The following is a 27,506-nucleotide window of genomic DNA, read 5'->3' as shown; positions in this document are numbered from 1 at the left end:
TATTCAGTGAGACGCGCTGACTTTCCCTCATTCACTTGCTACTACTTACTCAGGAGAGTTAGATGTGAGTGCTCACTTGCGATTTCTACAATTCTAGAGAGATTTTTTTCTTCGCATTCTTCATACAATAAAGGCAACAATGAAGAGAAATCATTTAGAAAAAGAAGGAGAGAAGACGGTGGAGAAAACTGCCATCGAGCAGAGAGATAATGGCCAGGAGACCAAAAAAGAACAGGTTCTTAGATTACCTGCGAAAACCCGGGACCTGGATGAGAAAAACTTCTGACAAAGAGAAGAGAAGTTTGAGTGAACTCCCAGGACCCAGCAACATTAATGTGATGGACAGCAAAGGTAGGACATCATGTAATAACCAGGGACTGGAGAAAGCTAAGAAAAGGCCCAGTGTCTTAGCCCATCTGCAGACGCCATGGAAGTGGCTTGCTGACCTAAAATGGAGAGGATCGTATGTACTCAATGAGGAAACTCCATATATTTCCTCCATAACAGGTCACAAGGCATCAGCACAGGAAGCCAAGAAATGTCCAAGGGTCTCATTAGCCAAGCTACAGGCACCTTGGAAGTGGCTTGCTGATCTAAAATGGAGAGGATCATATGTGAGAGGAAATTCCAGGACCCAGTACATCTAAAGAGCAGCAAAAAGATGATGAGGGGGAACATACCATCCTACAGCCTGGTACGTCATCTAAAACAGTCCCCCTATCACTAAACTGCTTCACTGTCCACAGTATACTTGGTAAAGGAGGTTATGGCAAAGTCTACTTAGGAAGAGACAATATACGAAAAGAATATGTGGCCATTAAAGAAACAAACAAGAAGTGGTTCACAAGATATGGACACACGTTCATAGAGCGCCATGTCCTCCAACTCTCCCACCAGTGCCCTTATTTAATCCATGGCCTGGCAGCCTTCCAATCACTAAGCAATGTCTACTATGTTATGGAGGTGGCCACCAGAGGGGATCTGAATGACTTTATCCTAAAGCACAGTCCTCTTGATGTCAGAACAGCAAAATTTATCACAGCTGAGGTGGTTTGTGGCACACAGTTCTTACACAGTAAAGACATTGTCCATAGGGACCTCAAACCGGGAAACATTCTTCTAACCCAGGATGGCCACATCAAAATAACAGATTTTGGCCTTGCTGCGAGAGATGTATTCCGGAAGACCAGAGGTACACCAGGGTACGCAGCCCCAGAACTTGTAAAGAACAAGGCACATGGGAGAGGAGTGGACTACTATTCCATTGGCGTCATCCTCTATAAACTGCTAACTGGACGGCTTCCAGCTTACATGATAAAGGATACATATTACCCAAAGTTCCTGACTCCTGACTCAATAAACATCATAAGAGGACTGCTTTGTAAAGACCAGTTTCAGAGGTTAGGCGTTACATGTAACATCAGGACACATCAGTTTTTTACAGACATTAACTGGAAAGATGTGGAAGCCAGAAGGATGAGACCACCAGCATACATGACGGCAGGTCCTGCTATGATTTACCCAACTGCTGAAGAAACTTGGCAACTTGTGGAACAACCATTGGAAATCACAGCTAAAACTCACAAGATCTTTAATTATTTTAGCTTTGTGTGTCCTGCATGGTCGGATTATTATCATCCTATTATCATTCAGACTGAGGACAATCACATGGGTAAAAGGCTATTCAGGGCATTCAGGAGAAAAAAAACCCTAATACCCTAAACCAGATCCATGACAGTATCTACTGTTACCTTATTTTCTACCATCTTTGCTGTCAATAAAGGCTGTGTCTGCCACCATTTGTATATGTGTTTCTTTATAATGATGGTTAGGAAGCTGGGGACATTACAACACTGTATTATATTCATGTGTCTATATGGCTAATACCCCAAGTATCCCAAAGGGAGAAATTGGGGGAGATTTACCAAAACCTGTCCAGAGGAAAAGTTGCCCAGTTGCCCATAGCAACCAATCAGGTTGCTTCTTTCATTTTTAACAAGGCCTCTGCAAAATGAAAGAAGTGATCTGATTGGTTGCTATAGGCAACTGGGCAACTTTTCCTTTGCACAGGTTTTGATAAATCTCCCCCATTGTGTCTGGGATTCTGATGGTTCCTGTTATCTCCAGTATTTTATCAATAAAAGTTCACATAGACCCCTTGGTCATAACCTTTTCTCTATCACCATAATTATATGTGCGGCCTTTGGTCTCACTGTTGTATGACACAGTGTAGCTTACTACATACTATATACCAGAGATCAACAGACCACTGCCAATTAAAATAGTATATTTTATTAAATCAAGATAAAGACACACACGAGTGTACATACTTGCGTCATCATTGTTTTTTTCGTCGATACTTGCATCATTTCTTGGTGAAAAATTCTAAAATTTGATGATTTTTTTCTTACTTTGAAGCTCACTGCTTATAAGGAAAATGGACATCCCAAATAAATGATATATTGATTCACATATACAATATGTCTGCTTTATGTTTGCATCATAAAGTTGACATGTTTTTACTTTTGGAAGACATCAGAGGGCTTCAAAGTACAGCAGCAATTTTCCAATTTTCCACAAAATTTTCAAAATCAGAATTTTTCAGGGACAAGTTCAGGTTTGAAGTGGATTTGAAGGGTCTTCTGGTTAGAAATATCCCATAAATGACCCCATTTTAAAAACTGCACCCCTCAAAGTATTCAAAATGACATTCAGTAAGTTTGTTAACCCTTTAAGTGTTTCACAGGAATAGCAGCAAATTGAAGGAGAAAATTCTAAATCTTGATTTTTTTACACTTGCATGTTCTTGAAGACCCAGTTTTTTAGTTTTTACAAGGAGTAAAAGGAGAGAAATCTTCCTAAAATTTGTAACCCAATTTCTCTTGAGTAAGGAAATACCTAATATGTGTATATCAAGTGCTCCTTGGCTGCACTAGAGGGTTCAGAAGGGAAAGTGCGACAGTGGGATTTTGGAGAGTGAGTTTTTCTGAAATGGTTTTTGGGGGGCATGTCACATTTTGGAAGCCCCTATGGTGCCAGAACAGCAAAAAATAAAATAAAACACATGACATATTATTTTGGAAACTACACCCCTCAAGGAATGTAACAAGGAGTCCAGTGAGCCTTAACACCCCACAGTTGTTTGACAACTTTTCGTTAAAGTTGGATGTGTAAATGATTTATTTTTTCACTAAAATGCTAGTTTTCCCTAAAATTTTACATTTTTACAAGGGGTAATAGGAGAAAATGCCCCCCCAAATTTCTGACCCCATCTCTTCTGAGTATGGAAATACCGCACGTGTGGACGTCAAGTGCTCTGCTGGCGCACTACACTGCTCAGAAGAGAAGGAGTCACATTTGGCTTTTGGAAAGCAAATTTTGCTGAAATAGTTTTTGAGGGGCATGTCGCATTTAGGAAGCCCCTATGATGCCAGAACAGCAAAAAAGAAAAACCCATATGGCATAAAAATTTGGAAACTACACCCCTCAAGGAACGTAACAAGGGGTACAGTGAGCCTTAACACCCCACAGGTGTTTGACAAATTTCCACGAAAATGAAAAATTTGATTTCTTCCCCCAAAATTTGTAACCCCATTTCTTCTGAGCATGTAAATACCCCATATGTGGATGTAAGGTGTTCTGCGGGCGAACTACAATGTTCAGAAGAGAAGGAGCACCATTGAGCTTTAGGAGAGAGAATTTGATTGGAATAGAAGTCGGGGGCCATGTGCATTTACAAAGCCCCCCGTGGTGCCAGAACAGTGGACCCCCCCACACGTGTCCCCATTTTGGAAGCTAAAACCCTCACAGGATTTAATAAGGGGTGCAGTGAGCGTTTGACAGATCTTTGGAACAATGGGCTGTGCAAATGAAAAATTAAATTTTTCATTTTCACGGACCACTGTTCCAAAAATCTGTCAGACACCTGTGGGGTGTAAATCCTCGCTGTACTCCTTATTAAATTCTGTGAGGGGTGTAGTTTCCAAAATGGGGTCACATGTGGGGGGGGGGTCCACTGTTCTGGCACTATGGGGGCTTTGTAAACACACATGGCCCCCCGACTTCTATTACAATCAAATTCGCTCTCCTAAAGCTCAATGGTGCTCCTTCTCTTCTGAGCATTGTAGTTTGCCCACAGAGCACTTTACATCCACATATGGGGATGTACTTACTCAGAAAAATGGGGTTACAAATTTTGGGGTGCTTTTTTTCCTATTTTCCCTTGTGAAAATGAAAAATTTAGGGTAACACCTGCATTTTAGTGAAAAAAAAATTAAATTTTCACTTTCACATCCAACTTTAACGAAAATTCGTCAAACACCTGTGGGTTGGTAAAGCTCACTATACCCCTTGTTACATTCCGTGAGGGGTGTAGTTTTCAAAATGGGGTCACATGTGGGTATTTTTTGTTTTGCGTTTATGTCAGAACCGCTGTAAAATCAGCCACCCCTGTGTAAATCCCCAATTTAGGCCTCAAATGTACATGGTGCGCTCTCACTTCTGAGCCTTGTTGTCCGCCCACAGATCACTTTACACCCACATATGGGGTATTTCCGTGTTCAGGAGAAATTGCGTTACAAATTTTGGGGGGTCTTTTTTTCCTTTTAACGCTTGTGAAAATTTAAAGTATGGGGCAACCCCAGCATGTTAGTGTAAAAAAAAATGAAATTCTTTTACACTAACATGCTGGTGTAGACCCCAACTTTACCTTTTGATAAGAGGTAAAAGGAGAAAAAGCCCCCCAAAATTTGTTACGCAATTTCGGAAATACCCCATATGTGGCCCTAAACTATTTCTTTGAAATATGACAGGGCTCCGAAGTGAGAGAGCACCATGCGCATTTAAGGCCTATTTTGGGGATTTGCATCCGCCACCAAAATACCCTACCGCAGTTTTTCACAAACAGGGTGTCTCTAGCTGTTGCAAAACTCCCAGCATGCCCAGTGGCTGTATGGCACTACTGGTAGTTGTTCTTTTTCAACAGCTGGATGCTATGTTTTGAAAACAGTGCCGTACAAGACTTTTATTTTTTTTTCATTGGGGGGGAGGGAGGACTGTGTAGGAGAGTGTGTATATGTAGTGTTTTACTTTTTATTTTGTGTAGTGTAGTGATTAGGGTACATTCACACAGGCTGGGGTTTACAGCGAGTTTGAGCTGGGAGTTTGAGCTGTGGCCGAGAATTTGCTGCATCTCAAACTTGGAGCAGAAAACTCTGTACAGTCACATGGGGGGGGGGGGGCAAACCTCCAGCTGTTGCAAAACTAGAACTCCCAGCATGTACAGTCTCTCAGTGCATGCAGGGAGTTGTATTTTTGACACAGCTGGAGGCACACTGGTTGCGAAACAACACTGGTTAAGGACACAAACTCTGTTTCACAACCAACGTGTCTCCAGCTGTTGCAAAACATTGGCAGTCGAAGGGCATGCTGAGAGTTGTAGTTTTGCAACAGCTGGAGGCACACTGCTACAACTCCCAGCATGCCCTTTGGTAGTCTGTGCATGCTGGGAGTTGTAGTTATGCAACAGCTGAATGCACACTTTTTCATAGAAAAAATGTGCCTCCAGCTGTTGCATAACTACAACCCCCAACATGCACAGACTACCAAAGATCATGCTGGGAGTTGTCGTTGGAACTCCAGCTGTTGCAAAACTATAACTCCCAGCATGCCCTTTGTCTGTGGATGCTGAGAGTTGTTGCTAAGCAACAGCAGGAGGTGAACAGGCCTCACCTCCTGCTGTATCCTGCTGCCCCGACCGCCGCCGCCGCTCCTGAGGGGACCCCCGTCAGACCAGGGAGATGTAAGAGACCCCCGCTGGCCCCGATCGCCGCCCCGATCTCTGCCCAGCAGGACAGTGATTGGTCGGTTGTTCCGACCGATCAATCAAGTGATCGTGAGGTGGCACCCATGCCACCTCACTCCTGCTGGGTAAGGGTGAATGGGGCTGTCTCGGACAGCCCCATTCACCCTTTTTTTCTGGGTCACCGGGTCCCAGAGTCCCGATTGACCCAGAATAGCCACATATCGCCGGTCTGAATTGGCCCAGGACCCCCAAGGGGTTTGCACAGGGTGCCTGCTGATAGATATCGGCAGTCAACCCAGTCCGGTCCCCACCCGGCGTGCGGCGGGGACCGAAATTCCCACGGGCGTACAGGTACACCCTGGGTCCTTAAGTACCAGGGCATCAGGGTGTACCTGTACGCCCTGGGGCCCTAATTGGTTAAAAAGCACAATAGTATATAGAAATAATAATAACCACACCTCAAGGACACCACCATTAAAAATGGTGCATAATGTTAATATAATACAACGTGCTTCAATTTCATAGTATATTTATTAAAACATAAAGAAATAGATTTTAAACATCTGAATATGCACTAGTAATGTAAAATCTACCACTGGGCCCTAGTGGTAGAATATAGATATACTGCTGCCAACTATGAAAGAATAGTTATGCTTTTGTTTTATCTGCACCTACTGAAGAATGGGTCATATACTAATATTCAGAACCCTGAAACGCATCATGATATTTTTTAATCCGTCTGAATACAGCACTAGTGAAAGGCACTGCTACCTGAAAAAGTCTGCACCTGTTAATGACTTTGTGAACTGCAGGACATCTGCCCAAATCTACATGATTTTTCGGGGAACGCTGCATCTAAGTCTCACTACTCCCGCCAGAGTAATGTTAGACACGACCTCGTGGGGGATCGCAAACACAGCGCGCACGGTATCTATCTGGAGCCGGCAGTCGGCTGTGCCCTTGAGAGTCACTACAGCATCTGCATTGAACCAACAGCCGCAGGACAACCAAGCGGGTCCGTCGCAGTACGTATCTCTAAGCTAGAGACTTTACATTCATTAATTTTTAACTGGAAGAGTCAGACTACCATTAACAAAAAAGCATTTACCCGTTTTTTCTTTCATATATTTGTCGCAAAAAAGTCGCAACTGCGACTACACTATTTTCTGTGCGACAATCATCCCCAAGAGCGAGAAAAGCAAGAAAATTGATTTTGGTTTAGATAAGCAAGTTGTAGAAATTGACTTGCAGTAGTAAGAGATTTATAAAATGCGACTGTCTCTAAAAAGTCGCTATAGAGGAAAACTTTCCTTAAAGTTACTCCAGCACATTCCTGGCTTACAGATTTTGCTTACATGAGCAAAATCTCAAAATGGAAAACAGAATGGAGGAAAAAAGCTGATTTGCTTACGTGAGACAAATTTAAAAAGATTGTGTGACTTATTATAAATTTGTTGCATGGAAGCAAAACATTAAGCAAAATAAAACGACTAAAAAAAGACATATATGAAGAAAAAGGTCTGGTGCGAGCACTGACTACCTGTAGCTATTCACATGCATAAGCTGGCCGGTGGTGCGATCCTGCTGCTGAAGTCTCACCTGCTGAATGAGTGGTGCTAATCACGCTATGCAGTTCTATCAAATGTCACAATGAAGAATAAATGCGGAGCACTCACCAAGTGTGTATAGCAGGACTGTTCTTTATATTAAAGACTTCTTCATATCAGGATACAGACAGGGGAGCGGGATGGTGCGCGTGCGGGGGTATGCAGTACAGCGGCGACGGACCGTATTCGCGCCGAGGCGCTTCGTCAGGCCGGTGCTTAGTGAGGTGGAGGAAGAGGTGTGCTTATAACAGGTGAGAATCACCAAGGTAACTTCCAAACAAAACACCTACTTAAATGTGCTTAAACAAATCACATTAAAAACATCACAAACATCTTGCGGTTTGCTGTACAATTACAATTACTATTTTTACCAAGTGTTTTTCACTGGATTTATATAAGTGCACTCACTTCATATTTCTCATTGAAGCCGAGTGGGCCAGTTGTGTTTGTTCTTAGAATCCATAGAGCTTCTCTTTGGAGAAGGTCTTGGTCTTTAGTAAAACCTGGTTTGGATTTTTCTAGTCTTTCTATGGCAAAAAATGATAGTGCAGAGGGATCGCTACTGTGGGTTTCTAACATGTGTGCAATCAGGCTTGGAGCTCCTGTCCCTGTCTTTAGGGACCTAAAATGCTCTCTGACCCTATGAAATAAGGGCCTTATAGTTTTGCCGATGTAGAAGTAACCACAAGTGCACATGAGGCAGTATACAACGAAAGGGGTTCTGCAAGTGAAAAACTGTCTAATCGTTATACTGTATCCTCCTAGAGTGACAAATTTCTTTTTACCATTATGCATACAGAATGAACATGACCCACACGGAAAATTACCGATTGGTTGACGACAGTAGACAGCCCAGAAATCTCAAAGAACTGGAAGACTTTTGTAAGGAAGAATGGGCAAAGATACCTCAAACAAGAATTGAAATACTCTTGGCTGGCTACAAAAGCGTTTACAAGCTGTGAGGGGGCAGAACAAGATATTAATTCTGCAGGGTGCCCAAACTTTTGCAAGCGCCATTTTTTTGTTTTCTGTTATTTTGAAAGTGTAAATGATGGAAATAAAATCAAACTTTTGTTGAAATATTATAAGAATGTCTAATCTGTAATTTGATGCCTTTTGGAGATTTTTCCATCTTTCCTTGGCTTCTTTATGCACATTAATACAAATTATTACCTGGGGTGCCCAAACTTTTGATCCCCACTGTAAACTCCATAAAAGATTCTACTCAATTAATTTCAGAACTACAAGATATTAATTTGCCTCCTCATTTTGCTTTTCTTACCTTAGATGTATGTTTATATTCGAATATTAATACTGACCTTGGCCTGATGGTGGTTCAAGAACTTTTATGTAATGATCCCTCTTTGAACCCTGACCAAGCTTTATTTCTTTTACAGTCCATTTCCTTTTTTCTTAAACATAATATATTTTTATTCAGTAAAACTATTTATCAACAGATCAGAGGCTGTGCTATGGGGACGCGCTTCTCTCCAAGTTACGCTAAATTGTTTATGGGGTCCCGAAGCCCTCCACATAGCACAGTCTCTGAGCTATTCCCCTTATATTTCATCGTTATATAGATGACCTGTTTATGGACAGGCACCGAAGCTCAAGCCTTAGATTTCATTTCTTATCTTAATTCCAACAAGTGGGGATTGCAATTCACAATTCATTTTTCCACCGACAGTATTCAGTTTTTTAGATTTAGAGATCCTCAATAGAGGAGGTCAGATACACACTACAACCCATTTCAAATCTGTTGACGTTAATAGCTTTTTAGAATATTACAGTGGACATTATACTAGTTGGCTTAAGGGGGTCCCAAACGGATAGTATCTTAGAAAACGCCTAAACTGCACCAGTGATTTTTTCAACCAAGCTTCACTTCCAAAAGATCGTTTTCTATCTAAAGGTTATCCTGTGTCACTATTCACTCAAGCTTACCATAAAGATAAAGACAAAAATCAAGTCCATTTGGTTAACACGGCGAAAAATAAGGTAGAAATATCACATGATACAGAATCCAAGAAAAAATCATGTACACATAAAAATAAAAAAGATACAATTAATCCATTTAAGTATAATTTCATTACTAATTATAATAGAGCAGCTAAAGGGATTCAAAATGTTCTAAAACGTAATTGGTATATTATTCTTAATGACCCCATTGTAAAAGATTTAGTTCTGAGTAAACCAGGAATATAGGAGATCCAAAAATTTGCAGAATATGGTAGCTCCAAATAGATTGAAAAATATTAATCTCGTTAACCCATTTTTAGTTTCTGGATTAAAAGGATGTTCACCATGTAACAGAAGTCGCTGTCTCTGTTGTGTTATGATTGGCAACTTTACTGATAAATTTGACTCTCATCATACTAAAAATACTTTTTTTTATAAATCAGTCAGTATGCGGTATATTTATTATCTCTCCTTTTTTTCCCTTTTGTGTATGTATTGCTTTTTTTTTTTTACGTTGGCTCCGCCATTTGTCTGACGTGGGTAATTGATTTCCCTATAAAATTACAACCCGTATGTTCCCTGTTTTGCCTGATGAAGCTGTTTTTCCGCAGCGAAACGCGTTGCATCTTGGGAAATAAACTACCCTGATCTTACCTTGTTTCCTCCTGCTTGTATCCTGTGCCATGTGGAGTGTCTACTCTGTAGCCATATCGATTTTTCACTATTGCCATGCAGGAGTGCTGCGGATACTATACCATCTGATGTGCTTACCATTATTGTGTATGTTGTTACACAACCACCTTTGGTGAGCGGCTTTTTATACATACATTTTCTGTTGAGAATCTCTCTTTTATTACACCAAGGAGTGCTCTCCTTTCAGATTGCACGACTTAAGTCCGGGAAGTCGCCTGGCCCAGACGGCTGTTCGGCAGCCTACTACAAAAAAATTCACTTCTTTGCTAGTTCCCCACCTCTCTTCCCTGTTTCATTCCCTGCGTACATCCACCCCCCCCTCCCATCGGAATTTCTTGATGCTCAAATTTCTGTTAATCCAAAACCCAATAGAGACCACTTACAACCCTCAAATTATAGGCCAGTATCCTTGCATAACATAGATACCAAATTGCTTACTTCTATTCTCGCTCACCGTCTAAACGGTTTCCTTCCCACACTGGTACATGCAGACCAGGTGGGCTGATGATGGTCCTTGCACTAGATATAGGAAAGGCCTTTGACAGTGTCACATGGCCATATATGTTCGCTGTCCTCACTAAATTCGGCTTCAGGGGTCCTTTTCTCCCTATTCTGCGCCATCTCTATTTGAATCCAAATATCCTATCCTATCCTATGGGGTACATGTCAGGGATACCCGCTTTCACCTGCACTTTTCGTCCTCTTGATGGAACCCCTTGCGGTTCGTATACGAAATAACCTAGATATAAAAAGGAGCAAGGGTGGGTGATAGAGAATACAAATGTTATTTATTTGAAGATGACCTGTTATTGACTGTTACTAGCCCACTGTTCTCTGCCCAAACTGACCCAAGTGTCGGACGCCTTTGCTGGAGCTTCAGGTCTTCACATTAATGCTACTAAATCTGAGGCTCTATATTGCAATGTACCTACTGCAACCAAACACCTTATTGCTCTTAACTTTGGTTATAAGGACTCTTCCACTGGACTATCCTATTTGGAAATCCGGCTTACACCTACCCTGTCCTCCCTCCATAGTACAAATTATACCCCCTTGTACCGATCTCTGAGAACCGATCTCACGAAATGGAATTACCCTTATATTTCTTGGGTGGGGAGAATTAAAGGGGTATTCCAGGAAAAAACTTTTTTACATATATCAACTGGCTCCAGAAAGTTAAACAGATTTGTAAATGACTTCTATTAAAAAATCTTATTCCTTTCAGTACTTATGAGCTTCTGAGGTTAAGGTTGTTCTTTTCTGTCTAAATCCTCTCTGATGACACCTGTCTCGGGAAACGCCCAGTTTAGAAGAAGTTTGCTATTTTGCTTCTAAACTGGGCGTTTCCCGAGACATGTGTCATCAGAGAGGATTTAGACAGAAAAGAACAACCTTAACTTCAGAAGCTCATAAGTACTGAAAGGATTAAGATTTTTTAATAGAAGTAATTTACAAATCTGTTTAACTTTCTGGAGCCAGTTGATATATGTAAAAAAGTTTTTTCCTGGAATAACCCTTTAATGTTATTAGAATGGTGCTACTACCACGACTGCTTTATTTCAGACTCTCGCCATACCGATTCTAAAGAAAGATCTCCTTGCTTTACAGAAGGATATATTCACATACATTTGGTCCTATAAGCAGCCTAGAATTGGAAGGGCTATTATGCATCTTCATAGAAGGGTGGGGGTTGCTCAGTACCAGATTTACTTAAATATTATTATGCAACCCATTTAGCACAACTCGCATTCATTAATATGAAGACGGGAGCCCCCAGGTGGGTTGGTCTGGAGGAGTCCTTAGTCCTTAGTCTCCCCGTACTCATTGGCTGCCCTTATGTGGTCCGCTCCACCTATTTCTACTCTTCTCTCTTCCTCTTCACAAGTCACTTTATACGCCCTTTCTCTCTGGTGTCAGATTCGCTTCAAATTGTCTCTGTAATCTATCCCTTCTCCGCTTCTACCATTTTTGCACAATCCATTTTTTCTCCAGGACTAGCGCCCTCCTCTGGTAGCAAGAGCATAATATGCTTTGCCTAAATGATCTATTGACTGGCCACTCCCTGTCCAACCTGGCTGCATTATGCCAGTGCAACGCTATACCTGCTAGGGAACAATTCAAGGCACGACAAGTTTTGTCATTTATACAACCCAGCTACATCAATGCACACAAGTTCTCCCTACCCCATTTGAGCGCCATATGATATACTCTTCAGATATGCCCGGGTTACTTTCCCATCTTTGTGCCCATTTTAATTCTCCGCCTCAGGACGTTAAACTAAAATTTATGATAGACTGGGAGACGGATATACATGCACGCATGCACAGTGGAAGGAATGTTGCACTACTATCAGTAAAGGCAGCTGGCAGGTCTCTCTTGCCGAAACCTCACTACGAATATTGCACCATTCCTACAGGGTGCTGACACTCCTTCATACCATCTACCCCCTTGTTTCTCCACTGTGCTATCATGACTGTGGGGCTAGGGGCACACTGTATCACACTTGGTGGAGCTGTCCTATAGTAGCAGGATTTTGGAGGCAGGTTTTAGACATGCTGTCATCTATACTCTCTTACCGAGTACCACGTACCCCATCATACTGTCTCTTCAGCCACAAACCAACTATAATGCTGTTTCGACCATTTAAACTGTCCCAATATATCCAGCTTGCTGCTAAATGGAGGAAGCAGGACTTACACTTTACAAGAGTAGTGGAGAGGGTTAACTCTATCATGTTGAACGAAAAATTTACTATTAGAGAGGATCAGGTGTACCGTTTTAATCTAGTTTGGGAACCTTGGTTCTCCTCATCTTATTGCCCTGACATGCGCCATAGTTTCTCTCTGTATTAATCCTGTATTATTTCTGTTGGGTGGGGAGGGGTTGAGAGTGAGTTGTGTCATATTGTGATGTAACTTTTATTATGATCGCTCACTGTAGGCACCGGTATACATTATATTACATATATTACCAATGTATGTTGGGTTACACTATTGAATGTTAGATTGTACCTGGATGTTTTGGTTCTTGTTTGGTCCATGGACCAGTTATTTTATACATCTTTTCTATTATGTATATATATTCAATGTGCATCTCAATAAAGCTTCATTGATTGATGGTTAAACAGCATTTTCATGGTCCCTTTAATTGATATTTGGGGACCTTTTTCTTAAAATGTACCTGTCGTCAACAAAAACTTTTTATATAATGTAGATAATAACATTATATGTATATCTGTAATATACATTGGTTAAAATTTGTATATTTTTGTCCCTGCAGCTATTGCCTGTGTGTCTCTATGAGGAGTCCAAATACAGGAAGTGAGGGTGGACGAGCAGGGCTCTGTGCACTAAGAAAAAGCAGGACAGTGTGCACTGAGGCTCTGTAACATGCTCCTAGCTCATACATCAGGATGATTGGCAAACCAGGAGTCAGCACAGAGCCCTGCTTGTCCTACCCTCACTTCCTGTATTTGGACTCCTCATAGAGACACACAGACAATATGCAGACTGCATATTTATTGCAATGGACACACAATCCCCACATAGTCACACAAACAACACACAAACACCACATAGTCTTGAGAAAAAAAAGGTTCAATCTCCAGAGGCGACAAGCCTCCTTTACCGTAAAAACTGTGAATTTATGGAACAGTCTACCTGAGGAATTGGTCACAACAAAAACAGTTGAGGGATTCAAAACAGGATTAGATACATTTTTAGAACAAAATAACATTAATGCGATATATAGAAATATAGAATCATATAGTCTGCACTCCATTCACCCATACCCATTCCTTTCATCTCCTTGGTTAAACTGAACCCCTCAAGGACACAGACCATTTTATTTTTGCATTTTTGTTTTTTCCTTCTCGCCTTCTATTTTTCCATCCTCAGACACATAGGAGGGCTTTTTTTTTTGCACAAATAATTGTTGTCAGGATCCGGACTGGTATGCAGCGAGGACACTGGGAGGTGGATCCTCTGTGTCAGTGAGGTGATGGCGTGGGCCGTACCAGGGGAACGGAATCTAAGGGGTTACTGGTTTTCACCAGAGCCCGCCGCAAAGTGGGATGGACTTGCAGCGGCAGCTAACCCCCAGGTCGTTCCACCCGATAGCGACTCAACCCCACTGACAGCTGAGACAGGCGCGGTACACAGGGACAAGGCATGAGCAAGGTCAGACGTAGCAGAAGGTCAGGGCAGGCAGCAAAGGGTCGTGGTCAGGGGCAACGGCAAGGGTCTGGATACACAGGCTTGGGATACACAAAACGCTTTCTCAGGGCACTAGGGCAACAAGATCCGGACAGGTGCACTGGCCCTTTAAATTTCAGAGAGCCGGCGCGCGCGCTCCCTAGAGAGCGGGGCTGCGCGCGCTGGGACGTGACAGCCGGGGAACGGGACAGGTGAGAAGAACGGGATGCGACCCGCAGGCAGGCACGTCCTGCCGCGCGGATTGCATCCCCGCCGGGGGACTCAGAGCAGCGTCTCCGGTCAGCGCTGCTGACCGGAGCGCTGCAGGGCAGAAGACGCCGCGAGCGCTCCGGAGGAGCAGCAATGACATGAAGTGCTCTATATAGCTAATCAATGATATTTAGACAATTAAATAGGTTGATGAGAGGGAAAGGATGGGTTTAGTTCCCCAGAGTACCACTTTAATCTTCAGTTATGTACATGCTAAGTGATGATCAACTAAACCCCCTAAAAATTTGCACCTCTATAACTTCTTTTCATGACATGTCTTTGGACATGTTTATGGCTTCTCCACAAAATGGATCTTTCTATAATATGGTAGGCTACTCCTGTGTGCATATCCTTTGCCACATTCTGAACAAGAAAATGGCCTCTCACAAATGAGTCTTCTGATGTCTTAAACGGCCAGAACGGGTCTGAAAACACTTGCCACATTCTTCACACTTAAAAGTTGGCTTTGAATTTGTGTGAATCCTCGAATGTAAATAAAGATGGTAACTTCGATGAAAACTTTTTTCACATTCCGAACACTTATACGGTTTCACCCCTGTGTGAATTTGAAGATGTTTCAAAAAATGTGACTGGTAGACAAACTCTTTTCCACACTCGGAACATTTCAGTGTTTCTCCTGTATGGAATTTTTGATGGGAAACAAGATGTGACTTATAAGTAAATGTTATGTCACATTCAGAGCAAGTGAAGGGTCTCTCTCCAGTGTGTACTCTGTAATGGGCTTTAAGGTTCCCTGTGGTAGAAAAAGATTTGTTACATTTTTCACATTTGTAAGGTTTCTCTCCTGTGTGGACTCTCATATGAGTCTCAAGACTGTTGGCAGTTTCTAAAACTCTATCACATTCTGGACAAGAAAAGACACTTTCTCCAGTATGAAACTTCAAATGGTTTCTGAAATTGTACTTATTTGAAAAAGAACGCTCACACTCCGTACAAGCAAATGGTTTCTTTTTTGTGATTCTGTTTCCCTTATCTGTATGAGAAGATTGTTTATGAAGACATGGTCTACAGAACTTATAGCTTGCTTTGTTGCTTGAATCATTAACCGCTATCTGATCCATCAAATTTATAATGTCAGATTTTTGAAGTGGTATTCCACATTTATCGCAAGTTACTGATCGTTTCCGAATCTTTTTATGTTTTGTAACATTAAGTTGTTCTGAATTGGTACATGAAGAATTTTCTGTAACTTGGCGTGGTTCATTGTTCACCAGGTGACTTTTCTTTGTCCTGCTTTTAGTCCATTTCTCTGGCTTTTTTCTTATGTATTTTTCAGAGGAAGGCTGTCTGTTATCTGTTGAAAAAGAGTGATAATCGTATAACCAATAAAATAATCTCTATACCCGCTTTTTCCAGTAATAACATTGACATTGGCATTGTAAATAGAACTGGTAGACAACTACCTTAAATGCAATTTCCTATAAATATAGGAATTTATATATATTGATGGGTCCTCTTTCCTTCTGGAGAGAGTTCTGGCTTGGCATGAATCCCAATCAGTTCTGAGACTTCTTAAATGGAGCCTGAGCTGTTTTGCAGGACACACTACCTGTGAAGGTGGTGTGGTGAGCTAATTTAAATATTTTTTTACCCAGAAGCCCGCGGAGTGCTAAATGGCCTAACTTGAATCTCCCCGAGGAAAGTACTGACCCCGTTTAAAGCCACAGGCCTCTCACCACAGCCAAGCCAGATCACCCTGCTCTGTACTGATGAGGGGCAAACACCCCGAAACATCTGTCTGCAGATGGGTCCTCTTTCCTTCTGGAGAGAGTTCTGGCTTGGCATAAATCTCAATCAGTTCTGAGACTTCTTAAATGGAGCCTGAGCTGTTTTGCAGGACACACTACCTGTGAAGGTGGTGTGGTGAGCTAATTTAAATATTTTTTTACTATAAATATAGTGAAATATATACTGGTACATTTTGTGAAATTAAATATATTTCTAATATACAAGCATTTCTTTAAATGTACTGTTTAAGAGATGTACACTCATCACTCATATGCCTGCTTTGTTTCGATAACCTGCTGCCTTTGGTTACAACTATGTTAGAGCATCCACTGAGATGGTGTGACATATTTAGTTCAACTGCAATCCCCTGGTCTGTCCCAGAAATAGTGTCATCTGGCCTCCAATGTGTATGCAAGCAAGGAGGATTGTGGGATACTGTGTGCTCTTTGCATGTAAACAGCACAGCCACAGCTCAAAAAGGAAACCAACAAGTAATCAGATCCTTGGGGGACAAGAACTGTACAGGGCTAAAAATAATTTTACCTTACTTAAAGGGGTTATCCAGGAATCGAAAACCAGAGATAATTTATTTCAAAGACCACTCCCTGTCTGTCTCCACTTTGGGTGTGGTATTACAACTTGGCTCCATTTACAATGGAACTGAGCTGCAGGACCACACCCAACCTGGAGACAAACAGGGAGCAGTCTTTGATTCCTTGATAACCCCTTTAAACAATAGGTCATCAATGACACATTCCCTTTAAGAAGAGCACATTTATATCACTCCCCCCCCCCCCCTTCCCATTGTTACGCCGAGCGCTCCGGGTTCCCGCTCCTCCCCGGAGCGCTCGCTTCACCTCCTCCGCTGCAGCGCCCCGGTCACGTCCTCTGACCCGGGGCGCTGCGATCCTGCTGCTAGCCGGGATGCGATTCGCGATGCGGGTAGCGCCCGCTCGCGATGCGCACCCCGGCTCTCCTACCTGACTCGCTCCCCGTCTGTTCTGTCCCGGCGCGCGCGGCCCCGCTCCCTAGGGCGCGCGCGCGCCGGGTCTCTGCGATTTAAAGGGCCACTGCGCCGCTGATTGGCGCAGTGGTTCCAATTAGAGTTATCACCTGTGCACTCCCTATATTACCTCACTTCCCTTGCACTCCCTTGCCGGATCTTGTTGCCTTAGTGCCAGTGAAAGCGTTCCTTGTGTGTCCCTTGCCAGTGTTTCCAGACCTTCTGCCGTTGCCCCTGACTACGATCCTTGCTGCCTGCCCCGACCTTCTGCTACGTCCGACCTTGCTTCTGCCTACTCCCTTGTACCGCGCCTATCTTCAGCAGCCAGAGAGGTGAGCCGTTGCTAGTGGATACGACCTGGTCACTACCGCCGCAGCAAGACCATCCCGCTTTGCGGCGGGCTCTGGTGAAAACCAGTAGTGGCTTAGAACCGGTCCACTAGCACGGTCCACGCCAATCCCTCTCTGGCACAGAGGGTCCACTACCTGCCAGCCGGCATCGTGACAGTAGATCCGGCCATGGATCCCGCTGAAGTTCCTCTGCCAGTTGTCGCTGACCTCACCACGGTGGTCGCCCAGCAGTCACAACAGATTGCGCAACAAGGCCAACAGCTGTCTCAACTGACCGTTATGCTACAACAGTTGCTACCACAGCTTCAGCAGTCATCTCCTCCGCCAGCTCCTGCACCTCCTCCGCAGCGAGTGGCCGCTCCTGGGATTCGCTTATCCTTGCCGGATAAGTTTGATGGGGACTCTAAGTTTTGCCGTGGCTTCCTTTCCCAATGTTCCCTGCATCTGGAGATGATGTCGGACCTGTTTCCCACTGAAAGGTCTAAGGTGGCTTTCGTAGTCAGTCTTCTGTCCGGAAAAGCCCTGTCATGGGCCACACCGCTCTGGGACCGCAATGACCCCGTCACTGCCTCAGTACACTCCTTCTTCTCGGAAATCCGAAGTGTCTTTGAGGAACCTGCCCGAGCCTCTTCTGCTGAGACTGCCCTGTTGAACCTGGTCCAGGGTAATTCTTCCGTTGGCGAGTATGCCGTACAATTCCGTACACTTGCTTCAGAATTGTCCTGGAATAATGAGGCCCTCTGCGCGACCTTCAAAAAAGGCCTATCCAGCAACATTAAAGATGTTCTGGCCGCACGAGAAATTCCTGCGAATCTACATGAACTTATTCACCTAGCCACTCGCATTGACATGCGTTTTTCTGAAAGGCGTCAGGAACTCCGCCAAGATATGGACTCTGTTCGCACAAGGCGTTTCGTCTCCTCGGCTCCTCTCTCCTCTGGTCCCCTGCAATCTGTTCCTGTGCCTCCCGCCGTGGAGGCTATGCAGGTCGACCGGTCTCGCCTGACACCTCAAGAGAGGACACGACGCCGTATGGAGAACCTCTGCCTGTACTGTGCTAGTACCGAACACTTCCTGAGGGATTGTCCTATCCGTCCTCCCCGCCTGGAAAGACGTACGCTGACTCCGCACAAAGGTGAGACAGTCCTTGATGTCTACTCTGCTTCTCCACGTCTTACTGTGCCTGTGCGGATGTCTGCTTCTGCCTTCTCCTTCTCTACAGTGGCCTTCTTGGACTCTGGTTCTGCAGGAAATTTTATTTTGGCCTCTCTCGTCAACAGGTTCAACATCCCTGTGACCAGTCTCGCCAGACCCCTCTACATCAATTGTGTAAATAATGAAAGATTGGACTGTACCATACGTTTCCGCACGGAGCCCCTTCTTATGAGCATCGGATCTCATCATGAGAGGATTGAACTTTTGGTCCTCCCCAATTGCACCTCGGAGATTCTCCTTGGACTTCCCTGGCTTCAACTTCATTCCCCAACCCTGGATTGGTCCACTGGGGAGATCAAGAGTTGGGGGTCCTCTTGTTCCAAGAACTGTCTAAAACCGGTTCCCAGTAACCCTTGCCGTAACTCTGTGGTTCCTCCAGTAACCGGTCTCCCCAAGGCCTATATGGACTTCGCGGATGTTTTCTGCAAAAAACAAGCTGAGACTCTACCTCCTCACAGGCCTTATGATTGCCCTATCGACCTCCTCCCGGGTACTACTCCACCCCGGGGCAGAATTTATCCTCTCTCTGCCCCAGAGACTCTTGCCATGTCCGAATACGTCCAGGAGAATCTAAAAAGGGGCTTTATCCGTAAATCCTCCTCTCCTGCCGGAGCCGGATTTTTCTTTGTCTCCAAAAAAGATGGCTCCCTACGTCCTTGCATTGACTACCGCGGTCTTAATAAAATCACGGTTAAGAACCGCTACCCCTTACCCCTCATCTCTGAACTCTTTGATCGCCTCCAAGGTGCCCACATCTTCACTAAATTGGACTTAAGAGGCGCCTATAACCTCATCCGCATCAGAGAGGGGGACGAGTGGAAAACGGCATTTAACACCAGAGATGGACACTTTGAGTATCTGGTCATGCCCTTTGGACTGTGCAATGCCCCTGCCGTCTTCCAAGACTTTGTCAATGAAATTTTTCGTGATCTATTATACTCCTGTGTTGTGGTATATCTGGACGATATCCTAATTTTTTCTGCCAATCTAGAGGAACACCGCCGGCATGTCCGTATGGTTCTTCAGAGACTTCGTGACAACCAACTCTATGCCAAAATTGAGAAATGTCTGTTTGAATGCCAATCTCTTCCTTTTCTAGGATATTTGGTCTCTGGCCAGGGACTACAGATGGATCCAGACAAACTCTCTGCCGTCTTAAATTGGCCACGCCCCTCCGGACTCCGTGCTATCCAACGCTTTTTGGGGTTCGCCAATTATTACAGGCAATTTATTCCACATTTTTCTACCATTGTGGCTCCTATCGTGGCTTTAACCAAGAAAAATGCTGATCCCAAGTCCTGGCCTCCTCAAGCAGAAGACTCCTTTAAACAACTCAAGTCTGCCTTTTCTTCGGCTCCCGTGCTCTCCAGACCTGACCCTTCCAAACCCTTCCTTTTGGAGGTTGATGCCTCCTCAGTAGGAGCTGGAGCTGTTCTTCTACAAAAAAATCCTTCCGGGCATGCTGTCACTTGTGGTTTTTTCTCTAGGACCTTCTCTCCAGCGGAGAGGAACTACTCCATCGGGGATCGAGAACTTCTAGCCATTAAATTAGCACTTGAGGAATGGAGGCATCTGCTGGAGGGATCAAGATTTCCTGTTATTATCTACACCGACCACAAGAACCTCTCCTACCTCCAGTCGGCCCAACGGCTGAATCCTCGCCAGGCCCGGTGGTCTCTGTTCTTTGCCCGATTTAATTTTGAGATTCACTTTCGTCCTGCCGATAAGAACATTAGAGCCGATGCTCTCTCTCGTTCCTCGGATGCCTCAGAAGTTGATCTCCCTCCGCAACACATCATTCCACCTGACTGCCTGATCTCCACTTCTCCTGCCTCCATCAGACAGACTCCTCCAGGAAAGACCTTTGTTTCTCCACGCCAACGCCTCGGAATCCTCAAATGGGGTCACTCCTCCCATCTCGCAGGTCATGCGGGCATCAAGAAATCTGTGCAACTCATCTCCCGCTTCTATTGGTGGCCAACTCTGGAGACGGATGTTGGGGACTTTGTGCGAGCCTGCACTATCTGTGCCCGGGATAAGACTCCTCGCCAGAAGCCCGCTGGTTTTCTTCATCCTCTGCCTGTCCCCGAACAGCCTTGGTCTCTGATTGGTATGGATTTTATTACTGATTTACCCCCTTCCCGTGGCAACACCGTTATTTGGGTGGTCGTTGATCGATTCTCCAAAATGGCACATTTCATTCCTCTTCCTGGTCTTCCTTCTGCGCCTCAGTTGGCTAAACAATTTTTTGTACACATTTTTCGTCTTCACGGGTTGCCTACGCAGATTGTCTCGGATAGAGGGGTCCAATTCGTGTCTAAATTCTGGAGAGCTCTCTGTAAACAACTCAAGATTAAATTAAATTTTTCCTCTGCATATCATCCCCAGTCCAATGGACAAGTAGAAAGAATTAACCAGATCCTGGGTGATTATTTGCGACATTTTGTTTCCTCCCGCCAGGATGACTGGGCAGATCTCCTTCCATGGGCCGAATTCTCGTATAACTTCAGGGTCTCTGAATCTTCCTCCAAATCCCCATTTTTCGTGGTGTACGGCCGTCACCCTCTTCCCCCCCTCCCTACCCCCTTGCCCTCTGGTCTGCCCGCTGTGGATGAAATTTCTCGTGACCTTTCCATTATATGGAGAGAGACCCAAAATTCTCTCTTTCAGGCTTCTTCACGCATGAAGAGGTTCGCGGATAAGAAAAGAAGAGCTCCCCCCGTTTTTTCCCCTGGAGACAAGGTATGGCTCTCCGCTAAATATGTCCGCTTCCGTGTCCCTAGCTACAAGTTGGGACCACGCTATCTTGGTCCTTTCAAAATTCTGTGTCAAATTAATCCTGTCTCTTATAAACTTCTTCTTCCTCCTTCTCTTCGTATCCCTAATGCCTTTCACGTCTCTCTTCTCAAACCACTCATCCTCAACCGTTTTTCTCCCAAATCTGTTCCTCCCACTCCTGTTTCCGGCTCCTCGGACGTCTTCTCGGTCAAGGAGATTTTGGCTGCCAAAAAGGTCAGAGGAAAAAATTTTTTTTTAGTAGACTGGGAGGGTTGTGGTCCTGAAGAGAGATCCTGGGAACCTGAGGACAACATCCTTGACAAAAGTCTGCTCCTCAGGTTCTCAGGCTCCAAGAAGAGGGGGAGACCCAAGGGGGGGGGTACTGTTACGCCGAGCGCTCCGGGTTCCCGCTCCTCCCCGGAGCGCTCGCTTCACCTCCTCCGCTGCAGCGCCCCGGTCACGTCCTCTGACCCGGGGCGCTGCGATCCTGCTGCTAGCCGGGATGCGATTCGCGATGCGGGTAGCGCCCGCTCGCGATGCGCACCCCGGCTCTCCTACCTGACTCGCTCCCCGTCTGTTCTGTCCCGGCGCGCGCGGCCCCGCTCCCTAGGGCGCGCGCGCGCCGGGTCTCTGCGATTTAAAGGGCCACTGCGCCGCTGATTGGCGCAGTGGTTCCAATTAGAGTTATCACCTGTGCACTCCCTATATTACCTCACTTCCCTTGCACTCCCTTGCCGGATCTTGTTGCCTTAGTGCCAGTGAAAGCGTTCCTTGTGTGTCCCTTGCCAGTGTTTCCAGACCTTCTGCCGTTGCCCCTGACTACGATCCTTGCTGCCTGCCCCGACCTTCTGCTACGTCCGACCTTGCTTCTGCCTACTCCCTTGTACCGCGCCTATCTTCAGCAGCCAGAGAGGTGAGCCGTTGCTAGTGGATACGACCTGGTCACTACCGCCGCAGCAAGACCATCCCGCTTTGCGGCGGGCTCTGGTGAAAACCAGTAGTGGCTTAGAACCGGTCCACTAGCACGGTCCACGCCAATCCCTCTCTGGCACAGAGGGTCCACTACCTGCCAGCCGGCATCGTGACACCCATCTTTGAGGTAGCAGTGGGGTGAAACGTGTTGGGGTTCAGGTGGAGGTTGTGGTTCCTGGCAGTGCAATATAAGATAGTACTTAAAAAAAGCTATTGGTTGGACTTTTATTTTTGTTACACCAAATATTTATTATTTTGCTATATCATTAGTGTTGTACTTATGAAAGGGATAAAAAAAAAATACAACATAAAACAACACGGTAAAATCGTTAATGAATTAAGCATAGAATAACCGATATAATAGATATATATATCCTCATACTTTCCTTAAACTTTTGTTTTGAGTTTGAAAACTGCTCAGTGTGAACAGGCAGTAATAGAAAAACACATTGAACACAGAGCAATTGCAAAACTGGCTGATATGTTGATTTGCTATATGTGTACTTATTATATTTTTGTTTTATTTAATCTATCTCATATATCATATTGTCCAGGCACAACATGTATGACATAGCAGGTTACCTAAGAGGAGGTGTGCTACCATTCTCAGACCCACCCCTATCATTAGGTGACGGATTTCACATGAGAGATCAAGTATAACTTAAACCAGAGAAACCCATTTGAACATTATCGCTACTGAAGAAGGGGTCATTTTATATTTGCCATTGTACCCCAAAACACGTTTAGCCTTGACTACATTTTCACACATACCCCAAGTGTGTCTACAGATCACCAGCAGCAAGGATTCCCTTGTTTTCATGCAGTCCGGCTATTCAGACACCCTTCACTATTGCTCAGCTGGAACAACCACGTCAGAACGTTACCATCCAGGCAAAGGCACAGCATCAGATACTACTCCTGACTGCCCAGAGCCTGCCAGCTCAGTAGATGTTGTATGTCATCAAGGAGAAGCTTTAAAGGGGTACTCCGGTGAAAAACTTTTATTTATTTATTTATTTTTTTATCAACTGGTGCCAGAAAGTTAAACAGATTTGTAAATTACTTCTATTAAAAAAATGTTAATCCATCCTGTACTTATTAGTTGCTGACTACTACAGTGGAAATTCTTTTCTTTTTGAAACACAGAGCTCTCTGCTGACATCATGAGCACAGTGCTCTCTGCTGACATCTCTGTCCATTTTATGAACTGTCCAGAACAGCATATGTTTGCTATGGGGATTTCCTTTTTACCCTGGACAGTTCCTAAAATGGACAGAGATGTCAGCAGAGAGCACTGTGCTCATGATTCAGCAGACAGCTCTGTGTTTCAAACGGAAAAGAATTTCCACTGTATAAGTACAGGAAGGATTAAGATTTTTTAATAGAATTAATTTACAAATCTGTTTAGCTTTCTGGCACCAGTTGATTTAAAAAAAAAGTTAAGGCTAAGATTCAATTAGGTTTTTTTTGTGTGCGTTTTTCCAATAAAAACGCCAAAACGCCACCCATGGCATTTTTTCGTCATTGAAAAAATGCTGTGGACAGATGTTAGCTGTAAATCAATGAGAATTACAAAACTCTCTTTCCACGTTGCGTTTTTCAGTTTTTTTTTTTTTTTTTATCCTTTTGCCATTTTTTCACTCTTTTTTGGCATTTTTCATCTCCTTGGTGGTTTTGCAAAGTCGCAGCATGTTGAGCCCATGGCGTTTTTTCCCCTGAAATCATGGTGTTTTTCTCCCATAGCAGTCTATTGGAGCTAAAAAAAACGCCAAGAAAAACAACATGTGGGTTTTACCTTTGGCGTTTATGCAGGCGTTTTTTATTTTTGGGACTTTAGTGTTCCAAAAAAGAGATGGAGATAATTTTAATAAAATTTCGTAGGGTACCATAAAAAAAAAAAAGATACAGTAGTGATGGAAAAATGTGTATTGAACGAAATGTATCTTTTTTTATTACAAGATTTTTATAAATTTTTAAACAGGGATTCATTTATGTGGGGGGGCAGGGAACTAAAAATGTAGCCAACAATAATAAAAATTTAGAAAGGGGCCTTCTAAAATGTAAAAAATCATATATTTGTTATAATTAATTTTGTTAAACTTTTTCTTAGTAATTTATTTTAATAATGTGTTGAATAAAGTGTGTGTGCGTTTTTAAAGTTTTTCGCTTTTTTTAATTTTTTAGGTAGTACTACTACTCCCAGCATGGAACACACTGTTCCATGATGGGAGAAGTAGTACTTGTACTAATTGACAGATCGCCCCAGGTATCACTTCTGACACCCGTTGCAATCCTCCTGTATAATGTATAGATGCGGGCGGAAAAATAATTATTTTTCACTACACCGGACGCTCTTATATGGTCCCCTGCACTGCCGGATATATATACCTATTCATATTTCCGCAGAGAGCTGTGATTGGTTCCAGCCTATCACAACTCTCTGCGGGAAATATTAATCTGTGTATATATATATACGTCAGTGTAGGGGACCATGGAAGAGCAGCCGGCCGCATCTATACATTATACAGTAGGATCACAGCGGGTGTCAGGAGTGACACCCGCTGTGATAATTCCTTAACTGCAGGTACTACTGCTCCCAACATGGAGCACACTCTGCTCCATGCTGGGAGCTATAAAACCTGCATTAATAGACAGATCGCAACAGGTGTCAGAAGTTGGGAGCAGTAACGCCTGCAATTAAGGACAGATCACAGCGGGTGTCACTCCTGACACCCGATGCGATCATCCTTCATTCTTCTGAGATAAGGAGCGGCTTTCACCTGCTCTCCACATCTCTGCACTATACTCCGGTCCACCAGTGATGTGAATAGAAGTCACATCATTCATATTCCCCGCTGAGAATGGTAATTGGTTTAATTTTCCACTTTGAAGAAATTACCACTAGGGGTCTCCCTACCAGTCCTGGCAGCAAGCATTTCAGACTCATGCTGGAGTCCTAAACACTACGAGCTGCCAGTCTGCTTTGTTCACAAAGGAGAACACTCAGAGCTGCCAGCCTGCTTTGTTCACAGCCTGTTTGGCTGTGAACAAAGCAGGCTGGCAGCTCTGAGTGTTTAGGACTCCAGCCTGAGTCAGAAATGCTTGCTGACAGGACTGATCGGGAAAAATACAATAGAAAGAAGCATATTTTTCATTAACATGCTATTGGAAAGTTATTCAACATTCATTAATCTAAAATATATCAAAAGTTTATTTGATGAGAGGTACCCTTTAATGAATTGACCATCTTCCCATAATAACGAGGACTATACACGAACACTCTAATCACATACCATCTCTTTCATTGTCCATCATGATATCCTTGTAGACATCCTTGTGTCTTTTAACATACTCCCATTCTTCCATGGAAAAACAGATTGTGATGTCCTTATATCTTATAGGAACCTATGACGCAATGATATAGTCATCAAGACATCTCCTTTTATGTTACTCTATAATGTCCCAGCATTCTCTGCAGGGCTCACCTTTCCAGTCAGCAAAATAATTATCTTGTGGACGAGTTCTAGGGTCCTCTCATCTTTGTTCCTCTCATGTACCAGCAATGGGGATGAACCTGTAATATTAGCACTGCTACTGGGAGTGGTGTGATTAGGAAGGCTCCATATTAGTATGTATTTCTATACAAAAAAAAGAGACCTTAATTGTTTGTCAGTCCAGGACATCAGTCATTTGTACAAAACATGTAGGTCCCCAAGCTCAACTTTCCAGACCCCGCTTAGGGAATTAAAGGGGTTGTCCAGGATTACAAAAACGTAGTACTGCAGCTTGGCTCCATTGAAATGAATAGGACTGGTCTGCAGTACTACACATGACCTGTATACAAGAGTAGTGCTGTTTTCGCAAAAAAAAGAAGCAGGGTTTTTCTAATACTGGACAACCTCTTTAAAAAAGCACTGTGGCAAATTTTATTTATTTATTACATATGTCTACAGGTAAATAAAATAAGACAGGAAAACTGATTATTAAAAGGATAGGGGATAAGATGTCTGATCGCGGGGGACCCCCGCTATCTCGCATGCAGCTCCCACCTCTGGGAACTGAACGCAGCGCTGCAGCATCGGTGTCTGCCGGGTCACGACTACGGGGCCAGAGTATCGTGATGTCACTACTCCGCCCCCGTGTGACGTCACGCCCCGCCCCCGCAATGCAAGTCTAAGGGAGGAGACTCCCTAGCAATTGCGGGGGGGGCGGGCGTGACGATCACACGCCGGGGCCGGAGTAGTGACATCACGATCCTCCTGGCCCCGTTAGTCGATGACCCGGCAGACACCGATGACTGCAGCGCTGCGTTCAGTTCCCAGAGTTGGATGCTGCATGCGGGATAGCGGGGGTCCCCGGCAGCGGGACCGCTGCGATAAGATGTCTTTGGGCCAGAGAACCCCTTTAATACTGCTAAAGGTTTAAAGAGGAAGAAGTGAGCAAATCTGTTATGAATGATAACACACACATACATATATATTAGTAACAGGAAGAAGAAAGACTGTTAAATCACAAAAATTAGGAAAGGGGAAAATACCTACTGATGGGGATAAGGCGGTAACTGACCATTTGAATAGCTACTTTGTTTAGTTTTTTTTTTCAGAAGAGAGATTATGTTGCTGTTGTCGGGGCAGCCATTACTTGTTGTGTATGAAGCGAGCACAGCTCCTGCGTTCTCTTCATACACTTACTGAACAGTGCGCCATACATGTACATCGCTGTGCACCAAGACCTTGGCAGCAGCACCATGCATGTACATCACATGTCTTCTAGGGGGTTAAAATGTCCCTGTCATTGCGAAAAACTTTTCTAATGTCACAGAGATTGAAACAAGAACAGAATGGCTGTCTCACTCTTACAACCACTCATCACTCTTGGTATCCTTCATGGTTCTCTGGTTCAAGCAGTCATAAA

At 44.0% G+C, this 27,506-nt stretch overlaps 2 protein-coding genes across 12 annotated transcripts in view; one reads left to right on the top strand and one right to left on the bottom strand.

The window, feature by feature from the left end:
- The first annotated feature begins 223 nt into the window (after window positions 1-223).
- On the top strand, window positions 224-1,907 carry LOC130282846 (protein kinase C delta type-like). The gene has a single exon (XM_056531694.1). The coding sequence runs from the start codon at window positions 958-960 to the stop codon at window positions 1,720-1,722; it is 765 nt and encodes a 254-aa protein (XP_056387669.1). The 5' UTR covers window positions 224-957; the 3' UTR covers window positions 1,723-1,907.
- Window positions 1,908-14,682: 12,775 nt separating this feature from the next.
- LOC130282806 (zinc finger protein 501-like) overlaps window positions 14,683-27,506 on the bottom strand; it is a 53,314-nt gene continuing 40,490 nt past the window's right edge. For all 11 annotated transcript variants that reach the window (XM_056531580.1, XM_056531582.1, XM_056531588.1 and 8 more), the window contains 3 exons: window positions 26,078-26,230; window positions 25,886-25,997; window positions 14,683-15,840 (listed from right to left, as the gene is read on the bottom strand). In XM_056531580.1, coding sequence (XP_056387555.1) covers window positions 14,909-15,840; window positions 25,886-25,997; window positions 26,078-26,230 — 1,197 coding nt within the window. In that variant the 3' untranslated portion in view covers window positions 14,683-14,908. The remainder of the gene's footprint in view (window positions 15,841-25,885; window positions 25,998-26,077; window positions 26,231-27,506) is intronic.

The sequence above is a fragment of the Hyla sarda genome, chromosome 7 (assembly GCF_029499605.1).
Source record: "Hyla sarda isolate aHylSar1 chromosome 7, aHylSar1.hap1, whole genome shotgun sequence".
In the NCBI taxonomy this organism is placed as follows: Eukaryota; Metazoa; Chordata; class Amphibia; order Anura; family Hylidae; genus Hyla; species Hyla sarda.
Note: the sequence above shows the minus strand (reverse complement) of the source record. Positions and strands in the feature narration are given on the sequence as shown.